This window comes from Dromiciops gliroides, chromosome 1, assembly GCF_019393635.1.
Source record: "Dromiciops gliroides isolate mDroGli1 chromosome 1, mDroGli1.pri, whole genome shotgun sequence".
NCBI lineage: Eukaryota > Metazoa > Chordata > Mammalia > Microbiotheria > Microbiotheriidae > Dromiciops > Dromiciops gliroides.
This window is the reverse complement of record NC_057861.1, coordinates 460,068,489-460,094,960: the sequence shown is the minus strand read 5'-3', so window position 1 is coordinate 460,094,960 and position 26,472 is coordinate 460,068,489. Positions and strand designations below refer to the sequence as shown.

Sequence of the window (26,472 nt, the reverse complement as noted above, 5' to 3'; positions counted from 1 at the left end):
AAAGTTTCAGACATGGTTGGAGTAATTGCTTCAATAAAAGGGGCCAAGCTGACCTGTCAAGAGGGCCTTTTCTGAGGAAGTCCTTCCATATTAGCATCTAGCCTGGGCACTTGGCTCCTGGAGCAACTTAAGATAAAGGAAGAGGCCCATTCCTCCCATGCACTGTTACAACAAAGATACCTTATTGTCTTTAGAACAATCAGCAAGGACAAGGAGGGAGCTACCCTGTGGCTAGGAAAACATCCATCTGCTGCTTTGGCATCAGCCACAGTAGCAACAGACAGATTGTTTTCATATTCAAGAGGGCTTTCCAGAAAGCTGGGCCTCTACCATGACCTATACCAATTGTTTATATTTCTATGGAATCTTATAGTTTCAAAAACACTTTCCTTATGATAACTCTGTGAAGTAGGTACTACAGAGATTTCCCCACTGAGGCTCAGAAAAATGTACATATCTAGTAAATAGCAGAGCCAATACTGGGACCCAAGCATCCCAACTTTCTCCCCTTTATGTCTGACTTAAGAGTTCAATACCATAAGCAGAATAATGCCATATTGGATTCCTTTTAATTGGGAGGTGAGGCCGGGCTAGAGAGGTAAGGGAGGGAAATACTTCTGGCAGACTTAGGGAGATCCTTCTCACAGATGGGCCCTGGGAAGTTGCATTGGCTTTTCCTTCAGTCCACATTAGCTGAATAAGCCCTTGTAGGTCTTTATAAAGATGTTTAGTCACAAATGTGCTAAATGACTAGAAAGCCTCTGAGAAATGTCATGCTCCTTTCCCCACCTACCTCCATTCATGGAGTAGTGAGAATTCCTGTAGAAGGTAAGAGAAAAGAATTAATATCATGATTAAGAGACAATGATTTAAGCCCTGTCAGAAAAATGAAGAGGAAATGGGATGAAAAGGTGATGCAGTAGATAGAGCCCTGGACTTAGAGTGAGGAAGACTCGAGTTCAAATTCAGCCTCAGACACTTACTCAGACAATTATGTGACCTTGGGTAAGTCACTTAACCTTTGTCTGACTCAATTTGCCGAACTGTAAAATGAGGATAATAAATATTTCCTAATGCCCAGAGTTGTTTTGAGGATAAAATATGAGATAATATTTGCAAAGTGCTTAGCATAGTGCCTGGCATATGGTCCTTAATAAGTGCTAATTAATTTTTTAATTCCATAAACACTTATTCATTATTTTTCATTTGGAAGGAGAGAGTCTGGAATGGGAAATTGTTTTAGTGTTATGAGGCCAATGAAAGGAGATCATAAAACACTGGCAAAAAGAAACTCTACTATTTTCAACGAGTGCAAAACAAGAAATATGTTTCAAATGCACCAAGAAGGAATTGAGGTAGTTATTGTGAAGAAAACCTTGACTTCATGTGTCATGAGATAGTGAAACATGTTACCAAGGTTACTGAATGTCCATCTCTTAAGATGTTCAAAAGAAATGGAGATGATCTTTTTGGGGTCAGAGAAGTAGAAGACTAGACTTAGCAATCTCTAGCATTTTCCCTCCACATTACATTTATTCAATCCACCACATTGTTAAAACAAGCCTTTTCCTCATTAAGTTAGTTTGACTGCTTGGTGAGCAAAGAATGGTTGTCAGGAATAGGATGAAGAGCTAGCAAGATTTTTTTCATCTATGAAATGCAATTATTCAGATGGGAAACAGTAGAAAGGACTTCATTTTCTTAATTATGTTAGAATGCCATCGCATTGAATATTTTTCAAAGATTAGATAAGAATAACCAAATGAGGAAACCATGAAACCTGCATATTAGGCAATGTCATTAAAAGAGAAATGGGATATTAATGAAGGAACTATATGAGGCCAAACCACAGATTGAAGCTCTAATATAAGATCCCTCTGCAAGGAAAATATATATAAAGAGATATTCACTAAAAATTATTCCATGAAATTTGCAGTATTCAAATCCATTTGTCATGAATGTATAATATAGTCTCTTATTTCAATGCCTCATCATGACATGAAGGTAATCTTGGGATTTCAAAGGTTGGTTCAGAGGACTATGGGTCCTGGTAGGTTTACCAAGTTCTCCCAGGCCCTATAGATGGAATGTGTCATTTGGCTAAGAACCAGCATAGTTAAGATCAGAGAGATTCCTCACCAGCAGGTTGAATGCAGCGTGATGAAATTTTATTTTTGGTGGTTTCTTTTTTAAAAATATTTTTACCATTACTTATTATCTCCCCCTCCCACTACAACCTCCTCACCCCAAAACAGTTTTTAAAGCCCTCATAATAAATGTACAAAACAATTTCCCATATTGGTTGGGTCTAAGCATCCATGAATTATTCTGGATTTGGAGTCCAGGATGATAAATTTTTAAAGCATGACAACTCACAAAGCTTATGTCCTAATGTTCATTTCAACCTATAGCCATATACTCATACTGATAAGATACTCACACTGAAGAAATCACATATCCTTGAAACATGGAATTACGTATTTACTATGTGGTATAGTTTTTCCAACATTTATTCCAATTTTTGTTTGTTTTTGGTGAGGCAATTGGGGTTAAGTGACTTGCCCAGAGTCACACAGCTAGTAAGTGTTATGTCTGAGGTCAGATTTGAACTCAGGTCCTCCTGACTCCAGGGCTGGTACTCTATCCACTGTGCCACCTAGCTGCCCTAACATTTATTCCAATTTGAAAATTCAATCATCTATTTAGCTTTTAAAACCCTTCAAAGCCTGGTCCCTTCCTACATTCCCGGTCTTCCTATACTTTAATCCCTTTTATATACACTGATAAAGCTAAATTGGCCTTCATGCTATTCCTTACACATGACATGCCATCATTATCTCCTGATTAATTGCCTTTTCACTGACTGTCCTCCATGCCTGAAATGGTCTTTCCCCTCACCTCAGACTCCTTGTTTCTCAGGCCTCCTTCAAGACTCGATTCAAATCCCATCTTCGTTCATATGTTCTATATGTGTTTTACAATATTGGCCAGGTACACTTTAGAGAAGGAAAGGACCTTAGAGATCATTGTTTTGCATGATATCAGTGCTTAATGAAACACCTAGTAAAGGAACACCAGTAAGAAAAGAGTAGTGACAAAATGTCCCCTCCAAGGTCACATGGCTACTTAGCAACAAAGCCCAGATTGGAATCCAGGTCTTCTATCTTTTGCACAGTCCAGCAGCATTCATTGCTTTCCAAACATCAGTTAAACTGAGTTTTTCATGTATATTTCATGAAGTCATAATTTCCTGTTGACATATCCTATGTGATTTATGGTTTGCTTGACTAGATGTATATTTACACTCTTTCTATTAACTCTCTGGTTTAAAAATAGCAACATATGAGGCCAATTCTGCCTCATAAAGTCTCTGTTAGCCCTATACTTGGCTATGCTCACTAATTCTCTCTGCCCACCTGGTAGTCAGTGCCCTGTCCTGGGAATAAGGCATCCCCTTTTTTTAAGTGCCTAAACCAGCAACCATCTCTACTCAGAGAAGCCACCTAGAAGAGTGCCTGTAATCTTTTGTTTTGAACAAAGTAGTTGTATTTAACATGCAGAACTTTACTGACCCTAATGAATTAAGACATCTTGGCACAGTGGCACTCTGGTCTAGAAGCCAAGATGACCTGAGTTCTAGTGCTACCTCTGATAGGCCCTGGCTGGGTGATGATGGCCATGTCTCTAAGATGCAAAGAATGTGCTGACTTGCATTACTGGAGGGAGTTTTCTCACTGGGAATTCTCTATATACTCAGTGGTATGTTAGAGCCAACTCATAGGAAAGCCAATGGTTAAATTTCCAATGTGATCATTTATACCTCTGAAATGGGCAAAAAAAAAAATCAGGGCTTGTTTTCTTACTTGTCTAGAATTAAGAATGCAATGAATAAAATGTTAATAATGAAGATTAAACTTAAAATTCTGTTGTGGGTACATTTCCCCCCCTTGAGAGCTGATTGTTAAACATTTACCAACATATAATTGCCTGTAGTAATGAAATCATAGCTTTAATTACTATCCAAATCCCTGTCTCAGACCAAGGAGGAATTTAGACATCATGATGTACACTTGGCTCTTTATGGGTTTATATAACATATTTGAGTTTCTAATGTGCATAAATAACTTATTGGTAAAGATCACTTTGAATTTTAAGATTTCATTATTCATGATATGATGTTGACAAACCTGTTCACTATAATAAACTCATTAAAACTAGCATTAGCATAACCTTAGTTTATCACCAAATTGTACCTGCTATGTAGGTAGTGATCACTGTAATAGTTAGCATTTTTTAATGCTTTAAGGTTTGCAAAATGCTTAATATACAACATCTCATTTGGTCTTTAAAACAACTCTGGGAGGGGCAGCTAGATGGTGCAGTGGTTAAAGCACCGGCCCTGGATTCAGGAGTACCTGAGTTCAAATCCGGCCTCAGACGCTTGACACTTACTAGCTGTGTGACCATTGGCAAGTCACTTAACCCCCATTGCCTAAAAAAAAAAAACAAAAAAAACAAAAACAAAAACAACTCTGGGAGGTGGGTGCTTTCATTGTCCTCACTTTACAGATGAGGAAACAGGCTGAGAAAGGTTAAGTGTCTTACCAAGGGTCACGTAGCTTGTAAGAATCTAAGTCAGAATTTTAACCCAGGACTTCTAGACTCCAAGGCTAGCTCTCTATTCGGCTGCATTTGCAAAGAAGTTTTGTTTCTGGAATAGTATAACTTTCCTCCCTGCACAGCCCTCATCTTACCTGGAGAGATATGCAACATTTGGTCGTGTGGACCTCTGAATATGACCCCCTGGCCATCAATCCTGGTTGGAAGAAGAATGGAGCCGGATTGATGGTCAATAGTCGATTTGGATTTGGGTTACTTAATGCTAAGGCCCTGGTGGATTTAGCTGATCCCAAAACGTGGAGAGGTGTGCCTGAGAAGAAAGAGTGCATTGTGAAAGACAACAACTTTGAGCCCAAGTAAGAATTCCCTTGACCTTTTATTCTTTTTTTTTTCCATTTTATTTTATTTTACTTGTCATACTACTTGATTACAGTATCCAATGCCCAGAAGAACTTTCTCGGGTCTCTGAGTAGTTAGCAGCAGCTAAGATCACCTCCCTTATACTCCCTCCCACATCCCACTTCTGCCTTTATGCCATCAAGGGGGAGGGAGATCAACAGCGTCCTCTGTGGGATTCTAGGAAGTCCTTATGGGTGACTTGATGATTAAAGGATGTATACCCGATAACAGACTTAGAACCTCTCCCTCCCACCCTTTTTATTGAAGAGGAACTGAGAATCCAAGAGGTTGTGATTTGTCTAAGGTCATATAGCCAAACAAAAGCAGAATAGAAATTAAGACTTGGATCCAGATCTCCTTAGCGCCAGTACAATGCTCTTGCCTCTAAATCATACTGATATCTATTTTACATCTATAGTCCCTGTTCACATCATGTCAGTTGTTATATGGTGTTTTTACAATAAATATTTTTCATTATTTGTGTACATTTCATCCAGAAATTGCCCATACCTGTATCAAGTCACAGAAGCAGACTAGGTTATAATTGCTTTCTTTTACTGCCATCATTGTCATTAATACCATACTAGAGACACGAAAATCCTGTCAAAAATAGATTCTCTTGGGGGCAGCTAGGTGGCGCAGTGGATAAAGCACTGGCCTTGGATTCAGGAGTACCTGAGTTCAAATCCAGCCTCAGACACTTGACACTTACTAGTTGTGTGACCCTGGGCAAGTCACTTAACCCTTATTGCCCCACAAAAATAAGTACATAAATTAATAAATAAATAATAAAAATAGATTCTCTTTATATAGTGCAAAATTATTACAAAATGCTTTACACATGTTATCTCATTTGATCTTCATAACATCCTCATGAGTTATGGAATACAATATTCCTGTCCTAATTTTAAAAAGAAAGAAACTAACACCAAGACAAGTGAAGAGATTTGCCCAGGGTCACACACCTCAATAAGTAGTAAAGTCAGGTCTCAAGTTTAGGCCTCCTTACTCCAAGCCATAGGACTATTTCATAGCTGAGACCACATTATCAAAAGGTAGACATGATAGCTGTGCTCAACTATTTACTCTGCAATCTATCTGTCCCGCCACCTAGTTTCCTCATTGATTGTAGGCCTCTGAGTGCCTTTCTGTTTCTGAGATAAATACCTACCTAACCCTTCTTGGTTAGAGTCCAAAGCATTACATTCTAGAGCTAATAGTGTTATAACAAGATTTCAGACTATCTTAGTCATATTTACTAATATATGTCAACTACCAACCTTGTTTCAGAATCCATTTTCATAATACCAAAAAAAACCCTATGTCCTTTTGGCTGATCCAATGTATCCTATATCCACACATAATTTGATTTTTAAAATTTTATGTATTTATAACCTTTAACTTTTTTAGATCATTGAAAGCTGATGGAGTAGTTACTATTGAAATCCCTACAAAAGCCTGTGAAGGACAAGAAAATTCCATCAAGTCTTTGGAACATGTGCAATTTGAAGCAACAATTGAATACTCACGGAGAGGAGACCTTCATGTCACACTCACATCTGCTGCTGGTACAGAGAAGAGATGTTTTATTTCGTTTCTTCCCTCCTCCTTACAGAATCATTTAAGTCCTTATTTAAATGCCTGTAGAATTTGGTTAAGTTCAAGGAATATTTTGATAAGGAGTACCTAAAAGATAACTTTAAATTTATCAGTTATGTGTTACTTGGCTTTTTATTTAGAGGCTGCATTTCCATTGCTCATTTAGATAAGTGGTGAATAAGCTCTATCTATGGAAAGTGAGCCTGTTGACTCAAATTTCCCAGTTTATAAGCTTATTACCCAAAAAGAATTCTAATACTTTGATGAGGATTTTCCAAATCCTAACATTGAGTTTGATGTTCTTGATATAGCAACTATTCCCGGAATCCTTTTTTAAAAATTTCCATAGGCAATACTTTTAAATGATCATTTATTATCTTCTATTTTCATGTGACTTACATTGCCAGATATGCCTCTTGCTTTACTTCCTCCATGAAACTCATCCCTATAATGGAGAATAAAAAAGAGGGGGACAGTTTAGCAAAATTAATGAACACATCAAGCAGAATTAACATTATCTTCAGTGATTCATGCTTCCAGCCCCTCACCTCTGCTAAGAGAGCAGGGAGTTACAGACTGAAGCATACTATTTTTTCCTTCCTTCCTTCCTTCCTTCCTTCCTTCCTTCCTTCCTTCCTTCCTTCCTTCCTTCCTTCCTTCCTTCCTTCCTTCCTTCCTTCCTTCCTTCCTTTCTTCCTTCCTTCCTTCCTTCCTTCCTTCCTTCCTTCCTTTCTTCCTTCCTTCCTTCCTTCCTTCCTTCCTTCCTTCCTTCCTTCCTTCCTTCCTTCCTTCCTTCCTTCCTTCCTTCCTTCCTTCCTTCCTTCCTTCTTCTTCTTCTTCTTCTTCTTCTTCTTCTTCTTCTTCTTCTTCTTCTTCTTCTTCTTCTTCTTCTTCTTCTTCTTCTTCTTCTTCTTCTTCTTCTTCTTGTAGGGCAGTGAGGGTTAGGTGACTTGCCCAGGGTCACACAGCTAGAAAATCTCTACTGTCTGAGGCCAAATTTGAACTTAGGTCCTCCTAAATCCAGGGCTGGTGCTTTATGCACTGTGCCACCTAGCTTCCCCCTCTTTATTCTTTCTTTCTTTTCAAGTCTTCTTATACAAAATGACTAATATGGAAATGTTTTACATGATTGTACATGTATAACATGTATCAAATTGCTTACCATCTCAGTGCCAAGGGAAGGAGAGAGAGAGAAGGATATAATTTGGAATTAAAACATTTTAAAAAATGTTTAAACATGTAATTGGGGGAAAATAAAATATTATTTAAAAAGAAAGCAGGGACTTGAGTTCTCATAGTTCTTCTTTGAGGAGTAGTTTGGTCGATATAATTTCTCAGCTTTCCGTTGCAGTTGCTGGGTTGTTTCCATTTACATTGTAGTCACTGGGCATATTGTTCTCCTAGTTCTGCTTCTTTCACTTTGCAACAGTTCATTTAAGTCTCCTGTCCTATGGTCTCTTGTTCTTATCTTTTGTGGCACAGTAATATTCCATTACATTGATATGCCACAATGTGTTCGACAATATTTTATTAAATTTTACTCTTGCAAGTCCCAGAGGGCTAATCCCACTTACAATATGTGAAATATATCAAGAAGTGGCTTAGGTACTTTTTGCTCAGTTTAAAAGGGTTAAAAAAAACAAACAAACAAATAGACTCAGAGTTTCCCAAATATGAATGGAGCAAGGCCTTTCTTTCTGTTCTTTGCAGAATGTATTTTTTAATATTACATGAGATAAAGGATGTTAAAGTTCTTGGTAAAGTACAAGTCATTGTTAAGAGCTCTGATACATCTTTTAAGGTAAGGTCTTGGGGGCAGGTAGGTGGCACAGTGAATAAAAACACCTGCCTTGGATTCAGGAAGACCTGGGTTCAAATCTGGCCTCAGACATTTGGCACTTACTAGCTGTGTGACCCTGGGCAAGTCACTTATCCCTTATTGCCCCACAAAAAAAAGTAAGGTATTAGTAAACTGTATTTTTCAAAATTCAGCAGAGTAAAGATGGACTGCCACTGCGATAAGATGGATCCTTGAAATAGATGTGCTCCCTTTCCAAAAGGATTCATAATGATTAGCCCAATATTTGGAAAAGACTGACATTTGAGAATGTCTAGTGTCATGGAAAGAATTCTGGGCTTGGAATCAAGAAGTACATCAGGGTTTACATCCTGCCTCAGAAAGCTTTGTGACCCTGGGCATGTCACTTTACCTTCCTGGCCCTCAGTTTCCTCACCTGTAAAATGGGGATATTAATGAGTGCACTGGGGGGCAGCTAGGTGGTGCAGTGAATAAAGCACCAGTCCTGGATTCAGGAGGACCTGAGTGCAAATCCGGCCTCAGACACTTGACACTTACTAGCTGTGTGACCCTGGGCAAGTCACTTAGCCCCCACTACCCCGACCCCCCCATAAATGCACTGCTTATCTCAGAGTTCTTGTGATGATCTCATGAGATAGTTTATGTAAAGCATTTTGCCTATCAAAAATACTATATAAATGTCATCTCCTAAGCTTCTCATATTTCTCACAACCTGTCAGGTAGACTAGAGGCTACCCTGAAGCTCACTAGCTCTTTTGATTCAGGAGACAAATGGTTGTTAATGGCTCTGGGAGGGACTGGGATTTGATTATTATTGCATTTCTGGCTCTGTCCCTAGTTTGTTGTATAAACACAGGTCAGCTAATTAATATATTTCTATTTGAGTATTAAGTGGCTCCTCTATAATTTGCCTTTAATGATCTCTGAAAACTGTGAATCTTTCTCTTTCCAAAGTGATAATGTCACTGAAAAGTATTTATGCCCCTTGAATCTTTCTATTGAATGTTGCTTAAATGTAGCTCTCAGCTCTATGTATTCAAATGAGCTTGTCACTCCCCTTCTCCTAATGAATGGCTATATTCTGGTCTTGTACAGGAAGCATACTCTGAGAACTCATTCCTACCTGAGCATACATTTTTAATAGCTAGATTTTATCCAAATACCAAATACCAATTATCTGAAGTAATTTCCTTTACTTTATCTACTAATGTTAGTCAAGTCAATAAACATTAAGTGCCTACTATGTGATAGTCACTGTGCTAAGAGATGGATGTATGTCTTTTGGCTTTGTTTTTATATCAACACAGGAACCAGTACTGTGCTGTTGGCTGAAAGAGAGAGAGATACATCACCCAATGGTTTTAAGAACTGGGACTTCATGTCTGTTCACACATGGGGAGAGAATCCAGTAGGCACCTGGGCTTTACGAATTACTGATATGGTATGTAGATGTGTGTGTGTGTGTGTGTGTGTGTGTGTGTGTGTGATGAGAAAGGAATGGAAGTGCATTTATGATGGATAAGCAAAGTTCTGGAAGCATGTAGTAGGGGATGATAAAGGTTTGGAAATGGGGGTCAACATTCATCAGGGCATTAAAGAAACTTGACTGCTATTTAGTGGAAAAATTGGAAGAATATACAATTACTCATTTCACATTGTGACTTTCCGCATCACAGTTTCAATATATCTTGAGTCATCTTAAGAAATTAAATGAGAATTTGGGGGAGTTTTGTGGAAGCCACAGACAATAAGAAAAAGGTTAAAAACCCAGAAATACATAAAATATACACACCGTATTGTATAATATCAATGTATTTTATTTTTAGTACAATCATAATTCAGACTTCTCTGATACAAAGGGAGGGCCAAACAATTCTACATGAATTTTCCAGATTTCAGGGTCTCTGTACCTCTAACCTTCATGACGTGGAATGAATAACTATAATAGTTTATGGAAACCAATACATTTGGATGTATGGATAATAGAAAAAGAACCCCAGGGGACTGAAATTTTGCCAGTAACACTGGAAGCCATACCACATGTGCATGAAGTGATTCATCATAGCAAGCTCTTTTCGATGAAGAGTGTGAATTACCCGACTGCTTATTCAAATGGCTGAATGATCCATCTGTGAAACTGGCCAAATTGTTTTTGTCATGATAGTCTATGTAAAATACCCCAAAATTATGTTGTGCAGTTTAAAGAAGTTAGCTATGTCATGGGGTAAGAAGTAGTAAGGCATAGTTTGATAGAAAGCTGTCCTCACAGCAGGAAGTTGGTTCAAATCTTATCTCTGACATACTGATTGTGGGACCCAAGGCAAGGCATTTCAGTGTCACAGACAATTCGCTAAGATTATAATTGAAGAACAGCTGCTGATCTACATTGGTTAAAGGAAGCTTCCTCATTGGAGGAAATGATACCAATATATTACAATATTTACTAATGAAATTATAAGTTTCTATTGGGAAGAAAAAATAAAGCTACATTGTGGATTTTCTAAATTATTTAATACTTCTGCACTTCCATGAAGTGAGATACAAAGGAATTTATTTTCTACTCTTCTCCCTACCACAAAATGATGTTCATGATATACAATCATAAACAGAGAATAGATCAGAATGTCTGAACAAAGAACCTTTAGGAACTTAAGATTCTTCTGTATTGTCTTTTAAGCAATTACTGGTATATTTTCCTTTAGGATAGGACAAATTGAGAAATGATTTAATTTACTCAGCATATATAAGCTTTTGGATGTGAAATTTCCAAAAGTGAATTCTTGAGAATCAGAGATATCAGATTTCAATTTCTACCTAAAATGGCATAACAAAATAATTTAGAACATTTCTTGAATCTATTCAAAATTGAAATCATTGCAAAGTTTTAATTACTACCTTTAAAAAAAAATTCTTGAACAATAGCTTCTCTCCCCACCCCATAAAGCACCTTAATATTTCAACTTAAAAATGAAGTGTCAGGGCAGCTACATGGCATACTGGATAAAGCACTGGCCTTGGAGTCAGGAGAACCTGAGTTCAACTCCAGCCTCAGACACTTGACACTTACTAGCTGTGTGACCCTGGGCAAGTCACTTAACCCTCATTGCCCTGCAAAGAAGAAGAAGAAGAAGAAGAAGAAGAAGAAGAAGAAGAAGAAGAAGAAGAAGAAGAAGAAGAAGAAGAAGAAGAGAAAACTGAAGTGTCTCAGGCCCCTCAAATCAATGGTTGGTCATTGCATAAATCAGATGAGGATGAACTATGCTTCCTCCTTGACAGAGAGGTGATGGCCATAAGGTGCAAAATGAGACAAATATTTTTGGACATTGACAATGTAGGTATTTGTTTTCCTTTATGCATATCTGTTACAAGGTTTTTCTTTGTTCTTTTAAATTGGAAGGAGTGGAAGAAAAGGAAAATAAATTCTTGTTAAAAGAAAAATAAAATTAAATCTAAAAAAGAAATGAAATATGTAAATATTTTGATCTTTTGGATATAGCAAAGAAAAATAAGTTAAAGGGATTGGTACTATTACAGATGTGCCATTTAATGGTTGTTTGACCTTTATTTTGTATTTAGATTTCAGTATATTATACCTTAAACAGTCTTTGTAATATTTTTCTTAACATTTTAGTAGAGACAATTATCTTCTGAAATTGAAAAAAAGTTTGCTATTTTATTTTGTGCCTTTCATTATATGTGGTAGCAACGTTTCCCTCCAAGGAAACACATGATCAGAAAGAAAATATGATCTATTTCAAGAAAGTGTAGTCAACTTTAAAACTATACATCAATTCTACAAAGTAAGGCTCACCTAAAGAGTTTAAATGTTTAATCGTCTATGCAACTAAATATTATTGGGGGAGGGTGTTACCTGGATCTGAAGACGATGCTACTGCATGTAATTGAAATGAGCCTAATGATATCCTTCTTACTGCATAAACTACCATGTTTCTAGGTTAGTGCTAGTAAATGTTTAACAAACATCTTGGGGGCGGGGGTGGGGGGGGGAAGCGGGCAATGTACAGGGGACACACTTTTCAGTTTAATCTAAATTATTGTTTTTCCTTCATTAAGTCTACACATCAATAAAACCATAAATCAACCCCTGATTTGTAGCATTTGTCTATTTCTGAGGTCTAAATGTTTATATTGAAAATTTGACAGTTAGCTCTTGAGAGTCAGATAAAGTTGGCTCCAACACACCCTACATATTTCTATGAGATGTTATAATACAGTGTTAATTATGAACCTGAAGGATGCTTAAAGATATATATGTACCTGTGTGTATTTTAAATGATAATCAGAATTTTTATTTAAAGTTTTGAATTCCAAATTCTATCCCTCCTTTCTTCCCTTCCCTCCCCTTCCCTGAGGTGGTAAGCAATCAGATATAGGTTATACATGTGTAATTATGTAAAACACAACCATATTATTAATTTTGTATAAGAAAATTTTAATAAAAGAAAAAACAAAAGTGAAAAATAGCATGCTTTGGGTTGTGTTCAATCAACATCAGTTGTTTCTTTGGTGGTGGATAGTATGCTTCATTAAAGATATATTTTGAGGAAAACAAAGTCGAACACGTTCAAAACCCACCACAAATAATATCTGTACTTATTCACTAGTCTGGAAGAATGGAAAATGAAGGAAGAATTGTGAACTGGAAACTGATTTTGCATGGGACTTCCACCCAGCCAGAACACATGAAGCAGCCCCGTGTCTATACCTCTTATAATGCTGTGCAAAATGACAGGAGAGGGGTGGAGAAGATGTCCGATTCTGTTGAGGTGTGTATATGTCTCTTTTCTTTGTAAACTGCTATGCTGCTACTCTCAAATGACCTACAAGGTATCCTGCTGTCCCAAAGAAATAATGTGACCTCCCCAAAGTGGTTCATTTATAATGAGGGTATAGCTCAGGTAGCTAGGAAAACCCAAATAATTTTCTTTAAGAGAAAACATATTTTCTCTAACATTTAGATCTTATATTATTCCTAGTTCACCTTCATATATAACTTTGATATATACAAATTTTTTTCCTTCACAAAAACCCTTAAAGGAAGATAGTGCAAATATTATTGCTCTTATTTTTAAGAAGAGGACATGAGACTCAGAGAGCTACATTGAGTTTCCCCAAGATCTAATGATTAGTATTAGATCTGAGGCTTAAACTCAGTTATTGTGGTTCCAAGCATAGCATTCTTTTCTATATGCCATCCTACCTCTTTCTCTCTTCTTCCAATCATCCTCTTCCTGCTGACTCCTAAGTTTTCTGGGCTTCCATCTATCATAAAGGCTTTTTTTTAATCTACCCAACTGTATATGCCCACTCCCTCTTCTGAACTCACGGAGCACTATTAATGCAACCTCTATTTCATCTGTCTTATTCTGCTTTATATTTATTTACATTCTTGTAACCTCCCTAAAAGAATTTAAGCTTCTTGGGGGCTGCTTGGTGGTACAGTGGATAAAGCACTAGCCCTGGATTCAGGAGGACCTGAGTTCAAATCTGGACTCAGACACTTGACACTTACTAGCTGTGTGACCCTGGGCAAGTCACTTAACCCCCATTGCCCTGCAAAAAAAACAACAAAAAAAAAGAGAATAAAGGACAAACAACATTTATTATAGAATTAAGAAAGGTCATCTTGTTTTTAAATATTGTACCAGTATCTGTAGGAACAGAATGGAGTAATGGAAAGAATACTAGTTTTAGAATTGAAGGACCTAGGTTTAAATCCCAATTCTGCTACTTACTCACTGTGTGATGTTGGAAAAAATCACTTGGTCTCTCTGGGACTTAGTTTTCTCATCTGTAAAAAGAGGAGTTTGCATTAGATGATTTCTATAGTCTTTTTGTTGTTGTTCAGTTATGTATGACTCTTTGTGACCCACCATGTGAGGTTTTCTTGGCAAAGACCTTGAAGTGGTTTGCTGTTTCTTTCTCCAGCTCATTTTACACATAGGAAACTAAAACAAAGAAGTTTAAGTGACTTGCCCAAGGTCACAGAGCTAGTAAGTGTCTGAGGCTAGATTTGAATTCAAGAAGATGAGTCTTTCTGATTCCAAGCCTGGTGCTATATATATATATATATATATATATATGTATGTATGTATGTATGTATGTATGTATATGTATATATACATGTATATATGTATATGTATATAGTGCCCCCATATATATATATAGTGCTGCCTCTAAAGTCCTGTGGTAATATTAATTAAATACATATAATGTATGTGGGTGCTCTGTCCAAAGGAATACAAATTTGTCTGCAAAAACCTCACTAAAATTTTGTGGGCTTTACCTGCAAGACATAGATATATAGATAGATCTATATCTATATCTATATCTATATCTATATCTATCTATATATAGGTGATTTGAATTTTATTTTCCAAATTACATATAAAAGCAAATTTTAACATCATTTTTTCAAACTTTGTGTTCCAACTTCTCTTCTTTCCTCCCTTCCCACCCCAACAACTCAAGCAATTCAATATAAATTATACATGAGTAGTCATGAAAAACATCTCTACATTAGCTAGGTTGTGAGAGAAAACAGATAAAAACAAAACTTCAGATTAAGGAATTGTCAGAAAAAATGTGTTTCAGTCTGTTTTCAGATACCATCTGTTCTTTCTCTGTAGGCATATTACAATTTTCATAAGTTCTTCAGAATTATATTGGATCATTGCCCGACTGAAAATAACCACTTACTTCCCAGCAGATCATCTTACACTAATGCTGTTATTTTGTATACAGTATATTTCTCTTTGCTTCAGTTCATGTGGGTCTTTCCAAGTTTTTCTGATAGCATCCTGTTCATCATAGCTTTTATATAGTACCTTAAATTTGACAAAGAATTTTCTTCACAATAGCCTAGCAGAGTAGGTACCATACATTTTGCCATTGTAGTCAATCATCATAACTATTTCCCTCCACCCTATTTCCTTCCAATGATATTTACTCTATTTTCTATCTTATTTTGCCCTATTCTTCCTCAAAAGTGTTTTGCTATGGACTGTCCCCTCCCCCACTCTACCCTCCCTTCATTCACCCTTCCCTCCTTATCCTCTTCCTCTCCTACTTTCCTGTAGGGTTAAATAGATTACTCCTCCAAGTTGGTTGCGTATGTTATTCTCTCCTTGAGCCCAATCTGATGAAGTTAAGGTCTTTGAGCTAATTCTGTTTTCTAAATTTTTCTTCCTCCCTCCTCAACTCTCTCTATGAAATCAAGCAATTAAATTTGTCATGCATGTGCTGTTATGTAGAACATCTTCACCTTCCTCGAAAGTGTTTTGCTTTTTACAGCTCCATCCCTCAAACTTCTTTTCCCTCCTTCCCCTCTACTCCCCACCCCCCATCTCCTTCCCCTCCCACTTTTCCTCAGGGAAAAAATATAATACTATACCCACTTGAGTATGTATGTTATTCCCTCTTTGAGCCAATTCTTTTTGTTTGTTTGTTTGATTGGTTTTTGAAGGGCAATGGGGGTTAAGTGACTTTCTCAGAGTCACACAGCTAATAAGTGTCAAGTGTCTGAGGTCAGATTTGACCTCAGGTTGTCCTGAATCCAGGGCTGGTGCTTTATCCACTGTGTCACTTAGCTGCCCCCTCTTTGAGCCAATTCTGATGATAATGAGGTTCACTCACTCCCCCACTCCTTCACCCTCTTCCCCTCCCCTCCATAAGCTTTTTTCTTGTTTCCTTCATGTGAGCTACTTCTCCTCAGTCCACCTCTCCCCTTCCCCCTCCCCCAGTCTATTCCTCCTACCCCTCAACCCTATTTTAAATATGTCATCATGGGTTAGCTAGGTGGCACTGTGGACAAAGCACCAGCCCTAGGCCCAGGAGGCCGAGAGCCCAAATCCGGCCCCAGACATAAGACAACCCACCCTGTTTGCTCCACAGAGAACAAGGATACACAAAAAATAAATGCTTTACAAATACCATCCCTTCATATTCAGTTCAGACCTGTGTCCTCTGTGTATTCCTTACTGAAAAAGTTCTTATGAGTTGGAAATATTATTTTCTCATGTATGAATATAAACAGTTTAACCTTTTAATTTCCCTCATGATTTCTTTTTTTTTAGTGAGGCAATTGGCGTTAAGTGACTTGCCCAGGGTCACACAGCTAGTAAGTGTTAAGTGTCTAAGGCCGGATTTGAACTCAGGTACTCCTGACTCCAGGGCCAGTGCTCTATCCACTGCTCCATCTAGCTGCCCCAACACTCCCTCATGATTTCTTTTTCCTATCTACCTTTTTATGATTGTCCAGGGTCTTCTATTTGAAAGTCAAATTTTCTATTCAATTCAGGTCTTTTCATCACAAATGTCTGAAAGTTCTCTTTTTCATTGAAGTCCCATTTTTTCCTCTGAAAGATTATACACAGTTTTGCTGGGTAGGTGATTCTTGGCTGTAGTCCCAGTTCCTTTGCCCTCTGGAATATCATATTCCATGCCCTCTGGTCCCTTAATGTAGATGCTGCTAGATCTTGTTTTATCCTTATTGGAGCTCCAGAGTATTTGAATTCTTTTTTTCTAGCTGCTTGCAATATTTTCTCCTTGACTTGGGAGTTCTGGAATTTGGCTGTAATATTCCTGGAGGTTTTCCTTTTGGGATCTCTTTCAGGAGGTGATCGGTGGATTCTTTCAATTTCTATTTTTCCTTCTGCTTCTAGAATATCAGGGCAATTTTCCCTGACAATTTCTTGTAAGATGATGTCTAAGCTCTTATTTTGGTCATGCTTTTCAGGTAGTCCAATGATTTTCAAATTATTTCTCCTGGATTTATTTTCCAGGTCAGCTGTTCTTCCAAGGAGATATTTCTCATTGCCCTCTATTTTTTCATTCACTTGGATTTGCTTTACTGTGTCTTGGTTTCTCATAAAGTCACTGGCTTCCATTTTTCAATCCTAATTATCAGGCAATTATTTTCATCAGACAGCTTTTTTATCTCCTTTTCCATTTGACTTTTCAAACTGTTGACTTTTTTCTCATGACTCTCCTGCATCACTCTCATTTCTCTTTCCAATCTTTCCTCCCTCTCTCTACATCTTCCTTCTATCTCTCCTACTTTCTCTTCAAAGTCCCTTTGAGAGTTTCCATGGCCTGAGACCAGTTCCTATTTTTCTTGGAAGCTTTGGATGTAGCGGCCCTGAGGTTGTTGTCCTCTTCTGAGGGTGCACCTTAACGTTCCTTGTCACTGAAGAAACTTTCTATAATTCTGAACTTTCTTTGCTTGCTCATCTTGCCATCTTTTACTTGACTTTTAACTCCCCACTGGGGGGGCCTGCTTCTAGGCTACACTACTGTCCCCAGCTTCAGAGGGTCCCAGGTGTTTTGGTTTGAGGGAGGGCAGGTTTTTCTCTTGGGTGGCCTGTTCTCTGGTCCGAAGATAACCTCAAGACAACTTGCTAGTTAACCAGCCAGTAGAGCACTGTGGTGGTTTTTAGCTTTGATGAGCCAATGCCCCTCCCTGACTTGGACCTCCTGCTGCTCAGGATTTCTTCCTGGTTCCCCGCTGGGGTGGGACAGCCAAATTTCTCCCTAGGTCCCGCTGACACCCCTGCACTTTCCCCCCTGGCCAGCGTTCAGCCCTCTCACCCAACTGCAAGCTTAGTTCCAGAAGATGCTGGTGCTGCAGCTGATTCAGAGGCTCTGGTGTGGTGTGCCTGGAGTCTCTGTCAGTGCAATTGCAGGGTTGGACTTTACTCACAGACCAGCATGGCTCCCTTTTATCTATCTATGACTGGAAAATAATCTCAGCCCATATTTTTGTGGGGTTTTCTGCTCCAGGGGAGTTTTATTGTTGTTTGGGGGGTAATTGTATCAGGAGCTCTGTGCATTTAATGTCTTTCCTCCACCATCTTGGCTCTGTCCCCCTGCAAGATATCTTCTAAAGACCACTCCTTAAACCTAAATAACTCTATCCCTCATTGTTTAGCCTCTTGATGGCTCAGAGTAAGTCTTACCCCCATTTTATTCATCATTTTATTTTTGAGTAGGTAAAGAGACCTTTCTTTGCTACCCTTCTTACCTGGCCTTAATCACTGAATAAGCATTGCCTCAGACAAAATGAGACCTGTGAAAGGCCTTAGCTTAAAAGGCCAAGGTCTGCCACTGAATCCTGGATCATCTCCAGTTGTCCTGACAATATATCTTGCCACTGGACCCAGATGGCTCTGGAGGAGAAAGTGAAGCCAGTAACTTTGCACAGCCCTGTCTCACTTAAATCCAATTCATTGTAAGTCATGGCATCTGTCATGGTCCTCTTCAAGAATGAAGGACAAACAACAACCAAGATATAATATACGAGAAGTCATACTGGCATTAAGGATAAAAAGATGAAAAATAATAATTCCTGACTTTATTCAGGAGCTTACAATGTGATTGCAGGGTTTGAACAAATAAAGAAAAAGTATGATATAAGGTAAAGTGGGATACAGTAAAGAAAGGATTCAGAAAAAAAGGACTGTTGGAAAATTTGAGGTGAGAGAGACCTTTGTTCACCTATGTAGCTTCTGATGCATGCATATGCCACAATTTTTTTAAATCAAAATACCAATAGCCACTCTGTCTCGTGGTGGTGTTTTTTTTTGTTTTGTTTTGTCTTGTTTTAGGACCAGGCCACCCCAGAAAGCCTCCATGAAAGCCCCCAGCCCTCTAAAAGCTCCTCTACCCCCAGCAACAGCAGCAGTGACAAGCTGACAGAGAAAACCCCATCTAGGGCCATGCTCCAACTCCTACAAAGTGCTTTCAGCAAGCAGGGGGCCCCCAATGAAGCACCAAAGAGTAAGCCCGATGAAAAGCTAAAGATCCCGTATGAACATTTCTATCAAGCTCTGGAAAAGTTAAACAAACCATCCCAGTTAAAAAACGCCGAGAACAGTCTGTACAGTGACTACGTGGACCTTTTCTACAACACGAAACCATACAAGCACAGGGATGATCGACTGCTACAGGCTCTGGTTGACATTCTGAAGGAAGGGAATTGAAGCAAGGTGATCTCCTGAGTTGAAAATATCCATTCTTCCTCCCTTCTCTTATATCCTGCCTGTGACCGATGTAGGTTTTATATTTTATTCATATGATTATGTCCTTGCTTCTCATGCTGTCTCTTACATACATACACTCACTCAAGCTCACATGTGCTTGTACACACACACACACACACACACACACACACACACACACACACACACACACACTTTAGTACGTAAGGAGAAGGGGTTTGCTTCCCACTGAGAGCCTGGCTGTACTGGGGACAGTCAACAAGAGCTCTATTTAAAACATGTTTTCACAAGTGATTTTTTTTTTCTTTTTCTTTTTGGAATCAAAATCCATTGGTGTTTCTCCCATTGTATTTAAAATCCACTCAAAACTGCCTCTCTTTTTCCCATTTGCATTTCTCAAAAGAATGATAATTTTAAGAAAAAACAACTCTGGGCTACAAAACATTAAAAACAAAACTGCTGCAAAACACCAGGAGATGTGCCTACAGCCTTTTTTCTGTCCCCTCCATGGCTGTTTCCTGTCTAGCAATGACTTCTAGGACTGTGGTTCTTACAACTAAAGGGCTCCCCAAATTACAAAACATCATTTAGGATCCTAGATTTAGAGCTGCAAAGGCCCTGAGAGGTCATGTAGCCCAAGCCCTCATTTTCCACATGAAGAGCTGAGCCTTAAGGTCAATCATTGAGGGGGTAATGGGGAAGAGCGAGGATGGAACCTGAGATCCTCTGACACTTATTAGTCTAAAAATCCTTCCACTATACCAGGAAAGGGGAAATGAATTAAGTATGTGATTAATGTAGATCATTGAGGCACCAAAATGGGGTTTTGACCTGCATTATCTAGCTTGTATAGTTAGTAAAATATACCCAACACTACATTTGGTATAGAACTGACCATTGGATTCAAACTAAGTGTTTTTTCTTCTTGGTCCTCCTTATTCTGAATTTTTCCTTGTTCTTTCTCAGAGCTGCAATTTTAGATTCATAAATAATGTTCTATAAGTGAATTTCACAAAGCAAAAATCAGGAAATAATTCTGAATGAGGAAAGCCAAGAAGAAACAACACACAAATAAGCCAATACATTATATGAAAGAGGTTTTTCTGGTTTCTAAAATGTCAATCTGCCCTTTGGGTTCTAAGGCCTCTTTCCTACTCTCTTTGTTTTTAGGCCCCTCATTCTCACTACCAATTTTACCAAAGATACTAGGCATGAATAACATTAATTAAAGGGGGAAAAATCCACACAGATGTTATTTTTAGACTGAATCTACACATTACAAAATAAAGATGAGAATTTGTGTTACACAGTTAATTTAGGCCATACCTGTGGAGAGCCAAACAAGATAATTCAGGCAAAAACCAATCAAACAAACAAAACCCAACAGCACCAAAAGGACCCTAGATAAGTTGTGTGGATGGGCATTTGCATCTCTGTTATAGATGCCAGTCCCTCCTTCACTGTATATGTGCCCTGAAAGCTTCTGTTTGCTTCTTGTTGCTATTTGTAATGCTCCCTATAGCTTAGTAAGCAGTCACAGGATTTTAAATGTGTGCAGATCAGAAAGCATTGTGAAGGTCTGCCTGGTTCCACACAGTTTGGCAAAATGACCTTCCCTTTCCCTAATCCACCATTTGAATTTGTGCAGAATGAGGAAACAGTCAGGATGCAGCTCTGGTACTGTCATGAGGCTTGTAAACTGTCCTTAAAAAAATAGAATGACCGTCCTGTCCTTGGAATTTCCATGTATTATCTGATGTGATGTGATGTGTATAGTTTTGACAGCTTCAGTGAATCAGAGACCGATAGAATGTTAAAGCTGGAAGCGACCCTGGTGATCATACAGTTCAACCTCCTCAATTTGTAAATGGGGAAACTGAGGCCCAGGGAGGCAAAGGGACCACTTGCTTGTGGTCACACTGCTAACAGTGTCTGCATTGGGACTAGAACTCAGGTCTCCCTGAATCCCAGCTCAGTGCTTAATGTATATGCTGCCTTCTTGTTAACCACGTTGAACAATATTAACTCATTGTTAAAATCTCAACCACCTCTTGTGCTGTGGCCAAAGGTTCCCCTAGTGAAGCTTTAATATGAAAACCACATCATGTTTGAGTGTTTCCAACCCAGAGTGTGTTGTATAGACATATTTTTATTATTTGTCTTTCTTGGTGCCTGTGTGAGTTTTTGTGAAAATGTAAAAGAGGAAAATTATAAAATGTTTTGTCTCAGAATTTTAAATTCTATTTTCTTTACAGGTATTTATAATATATCAAAACTTTTATCAAACATGCAGAATTTTGAAAGGCACAATAAATTATATTAAAGAACCATATGTTTTCTTGAGAATGAGAAAGTTTCATCCAATAAAATATTTTTCAAAGGCATGTTCCTCTAGCAATGGTGATACCTACATGTATGTGATGTGATGTTACAATAACTTGTCTAATAGCACAATACAATATGTCAGCAGAGTTCAGAGTGTGTGGTTGTAACATTTTTAAAGAAACTTCAAAGTGAAGCCCTGAATGTATTAACCAGGAAATGCCAAATATACTTTTCAATCAAAAGAGTAAATGGTTTCCTCACTGAGTCCAACCTAAAAAGATGGTGGGCATGGTAGAAATAATAATAATAATAATAATAATAATAACAACCTAATGGAACTGCCCCTTTCTCACTTACTGTGTGGTAAATGGGGACCAGCAAACAAAAAAATATCAAGCAAAGAGAAATAATAAACTTTCAGAGATCTTCTAGTTTAATCCCCTCATCTTAATCATGAGAAAACTAAGGTCCAAGTAGTGAAGGCATTTGCCCAAGGTCACAAAAACAATGATCTTATTGAATCCACATGAATAATTCAGTTTCCTTTGGAGTAAGTGGTTTTTCATTTTTGTTGGTGTGCATGCGTATGTCTCTATGTGCATGTCTCTTGTGTGAGTGCATTATGTGTGCACTCAGGAGAACACTCAATTTTACTTTTATCAGCATTTGAAATTCAACTGTAAAATAATTATGTTTTACTTACCAAAACGATACAAAAGCCTAAAATGATTCTGATAAAGTTAATGCAAATCATTCACCACTAAAAAGCCTGACTTCATAAATTTGTGTGCAGAAAAAAAATTGACAGTGAATAAGTTTCATACCCTTATTATTTACAAATGGCCTACAGGAGGAATTATGGTATACTCTGTGTTTGTTTAATCAAGATTTTGAGTATTTATAGAAATACTCCAAAATTATGTGACCTGTAGTGAAAAAAAATACTATCTACAGCACAGTGCTAGGGACTGAATGAACAATGTCAGACATTATGATCCCTGTCTTCTTTCAGATCAACAGACAACACTGGTGCATTCAGATATACAGGATTAAAGAGACAAAAATTTCTTAGTTTATCACATTCACATTGTGTGAATTCAAGAATAAGCACAGTAATTGGAACATAAAGCATGGGAGAATAATGTGAAGTTATGATTTCAGCAGGATGAGATTGGACAAAGCACTTTTCATCTTATTTCAAGGGTGTAGAGGCCTTTCAGAATGGCTAGGAATCCAGTTCCATTGGCTATATTATCCCTAACCTTACTTTGTCTACCCTAGTACAATGTTACAAACTCATCACAGTTTTTTAAAGGTGCTTCCATAGAAGGAGAGAGAGATAGTGAGTGAAATGATTAAATTAGAAGATCTTCCAACTCTTAAGACTCTAGAATTCAATTGTGCTGGGCATTGAGGATACAAAACCAAAAATGAAACAATCCCTGCCTTCAAGGAGATTATATTTTACTGGGTAAATGTGCACATATAAGTAGATACAATGTGATGTAGGGACTTAAGGGAATGGGGAAGGAGACACTAGTAGCTGTAGGAATCAGGATAGGATGTGACCATTGAACTGAATTTTGAAGGCAGCTTGAATGTTAGAATTCTAAGAGCTGGAGGCTAAAAGGGAGTGCATCCTGTCTAGGGGGGACAAGCCAAGCAATAGAGTGAAAGAAGGAGAGGGAATGCTGTATGTAAAGAATAGGAAATAGACTTTTGACTGGGCTTTGGAGTGTATGAAGCCTAAAAAGTTAGGCTGGAGCCAGATAAGGAATGGCTTTAAATGCCAAACAAAGGAGTTTATCTTTTATTTTAGATCCAGGGATAATAGATAGCCATGGGAGATTTTCGAATGACCTATGTCTTTGAGATTGCAATTTGGCCACACAATGGAGGATGTATTGGAGAGAGGAATAGTTTGAGACAGAAAGACCATTCAGGAGGCTATGACAACAGTTCAGGAAAGAGATAATGAGGCTCTAACCTAGAGTGGGGGTCATGTTAGAGGAGAGAACAGAATGGATATTAGAGATGTTATAGAAGTAGAATTTACAAGAGATGGCAATTGATTAGACAGAGGAAATGAGTAATAATGAAGATCCACAATGATTCAAAGGTTGTGAGCCTGGATAACTAGAGAGATATTAGTGCCCTTGAGAGAAATAAAAAGAAATTTAAGAGAGGGTGGAGTCTGGGGAGAAAAGCAATCAATTCTGTTTTGGACTTGTTGAGTTGGTTGGGTGACATACAATTAAAAATGTCTGGTTATATGACATTCTCTAACTAAATGCAGCCTTTAGATTTAAAAAAAGAAAGAAAGAAAAAGTGATAATCCTTGAGAAAGGGAAGTAAGATATTGAAGAGAAACTTTTTTTATTGTTCATAGTAGGCATTTATGAAGTAACCTCAGGGAACATTGTACTTTACTAAGCATCATGGGGTTGATATTATAATTTGACCCTCAAACAATAATAATTTGACAGAGAAATAAAATGAACAATTACTGGTTTAAGTAAGTACTGAAGGCAAATTTAAGACAACAAAATTGAAAGATATAAGTTTTATACTCAAATGCTCAAACAGAACTGTGATCTCATCAATTTGGATGTTGTCTTCAGAGATGAAGATCACAGCCCATTCATATCTGATCATCCTGTGCCACTGTTTTACATCTCTTCCCATGAGTTTGTTATGAGGGGGTCAACCTAATGTGTGGAAAATGAACCTTCTTCACTTCCTCCTCATGGATGCTAGTGGAATCCTCAAACAACAACCCCCCTGCCATTATTTGTTTCCACCATGTGTGTGACCTATCTTCTTTTTCAATCATACATTTCCTGGAAGACATACTTTAGGATGTTTCTAAGGAGGTATTGAGTATGACTGTTCAATCTCCAAGTCGATGAGATTTCAGTTAATGATCTTATCCCCAGGGGAGTCATGATGTTCATGGAGTTGAAACCAAGCAGAGAAGCTGATGGTAAATGAAGTTGAGTGCCCTCTTTGTAACATTCATTTTTGATTTCTCAAAGATTATAGTGCCCCATGATTCACAGTCATTAAACACCAAAAATAAAATACTGGTATTAAAAAGATGGGTCTTTGTTTCTTCGAGATGTTTCAAGTCCCTAAAAGAGCTCTGGAAATTCCTGAAGGCGATCTAGCCTCACTTTGCCTCTTCAACTTGGACTCTACAACAGATCTCCCTTGTGACACCTGGTTTATGCTTTGCATGCTCATTATGTAGAGTGCTTTACAAACCTTAAAGCACTATATAAATGCTAGCTATTATGTATAAATATTATGATCTTAGAGTCATGGAAAAATATTTCTATTGTTAGGACACTCTCAAGCCATCTCTTCACCAGTCACTGAGTCCTGCCCACCTTCTTCCCCACTGCCTCACCCAAGCTAAGTCCCAGATGACTTAACCCTTTCACCTCCAGAAACAACCACCAAGGGCCCCTGTTGCCCTGATTGTTAGTTGCCTCAGTCATCCACTACATCCAGGCTTGGCTCTAGTCATGCTTCATTTAATACTGGCCACCATACTTCTGCCATATCCCTAACCAATAAATTCTGTTATTGTTACTGGAATGGCTATGCCACTCTTTTTTCCTATGTATCCACTTACTATCTCTATAACTTTTCAAATCAAAATATCCCTACTTGGCTACCACTGCCCTGTATCTGGTCTTTTTGGATCACAATATAAGGTAGGTGGCCCAGTGGTTAGAACACTGGCCATGAAGTTAGAAGGACCTAAGTTCAAATCTCACCTCAGGAACTTAATAACTATGTGACCCTGGGCAAATCTCTTAACTCCAATTGCCTTAAACATCCAAGGCCATCTCCAGTCATCCTGATATATATCTTGCCACTGGACCTAGATGGTTCTGGAAGAGAGAGTGAGGTTGATGACCTTGTCGATGGCCCTCCTTCACTTAAATCCAATTCAGTGGAAGTAACATGCCACCCCAGTGTCATGGTCCAAACGACAATAAGAAGAAGCTATTTGAAAGCAGGAATCATTTTCCTTTTGCATATTCATCCCAGCTCTTAATAGTGCTTGACATATAGTAAGTACTTACTAAGTATTCTTGTTACTTATGCATGCATTCAAGGAATCTTGAAAAATTTTGATGTGTGGATGGGAGGTACTTTGTTAAAAAAACAGCCTTTGAGGTGATATTTTGCTCTACCAAATCAATTGCTTTTAAATAATCAGCAAACATATACACACACACATATATTCATTCATTCATTCATTTGTCTGTTTGTTTAGTCAAGTTGTGATAGTCAAGATTGGTTCTACTGTTCCCTTGTAAAAATCTGTCTGTTCCTTATTAGTACAATCATTGAGATGTCCTTTATACACATGTGGATTATTCTCATGAGAATTTTATGTAGATGGTAAAGTCAATAAAATAATATATGTAAAATATTTTGTAAATTTTAAAGCATTATATTAAAATTAGCTATTGTTCATATTAAAATAGGCATATAGGTCAGTGGTTGATGTTCTCTCAGTTGCTTTTTTCAGTATTAGTAAAATCTGCTCTCTCTCTCTCTTTCAGATACCTTGCAAATTGGTCCCTTATCCTTACAAATGTGTGACCTCCCACATGGACCTCCTTTGTGTATACATGGTCTAGCCTAGGTATTTTTCACATATTTGTTCTCTTTAGT

The 26,472-nt window shown here is 37.9% G+C and overlaps 1 protein-coding gene across 1 annotated transcript in view; it reads left to right on the top strand.

Annotated features, from left to right (window-relative positions):
* The window catches only part of PCSK1 (proprotein convertase subtilisin/kexin type 1), a 61,507-nt gene extending 36,610 nt beyond the window's left edge, over nt 1-24,897 (top strand). The window contains exons 10-14 of the mRNA XM_043976057.1: nt 4,743-4,976; nt 6,430-6,587; nt 9,745-9,878; nt 13,063-13,224; nt 19,063-24,897. Coding sequence (XP_043831992.1) covers nt 4,743-4,976; nt 6,430-6,587; nt 9,745-9,878; nt 13,063-13,224; nt 19,063-19,437 — 1,063 coding nt within the window. The 3' untranslated portion in view covers nt 19,438-24,897. The remainder of the gene's footprint in view (nt 1-4,742; nt 4,977-6,429; nt 6,588-9,744; nt 9,879-13,062; nt 13,225-19,062) is intronic.
* Nucleotides 24,898-26,472: the final 1,575 nt, after the last annotated feature.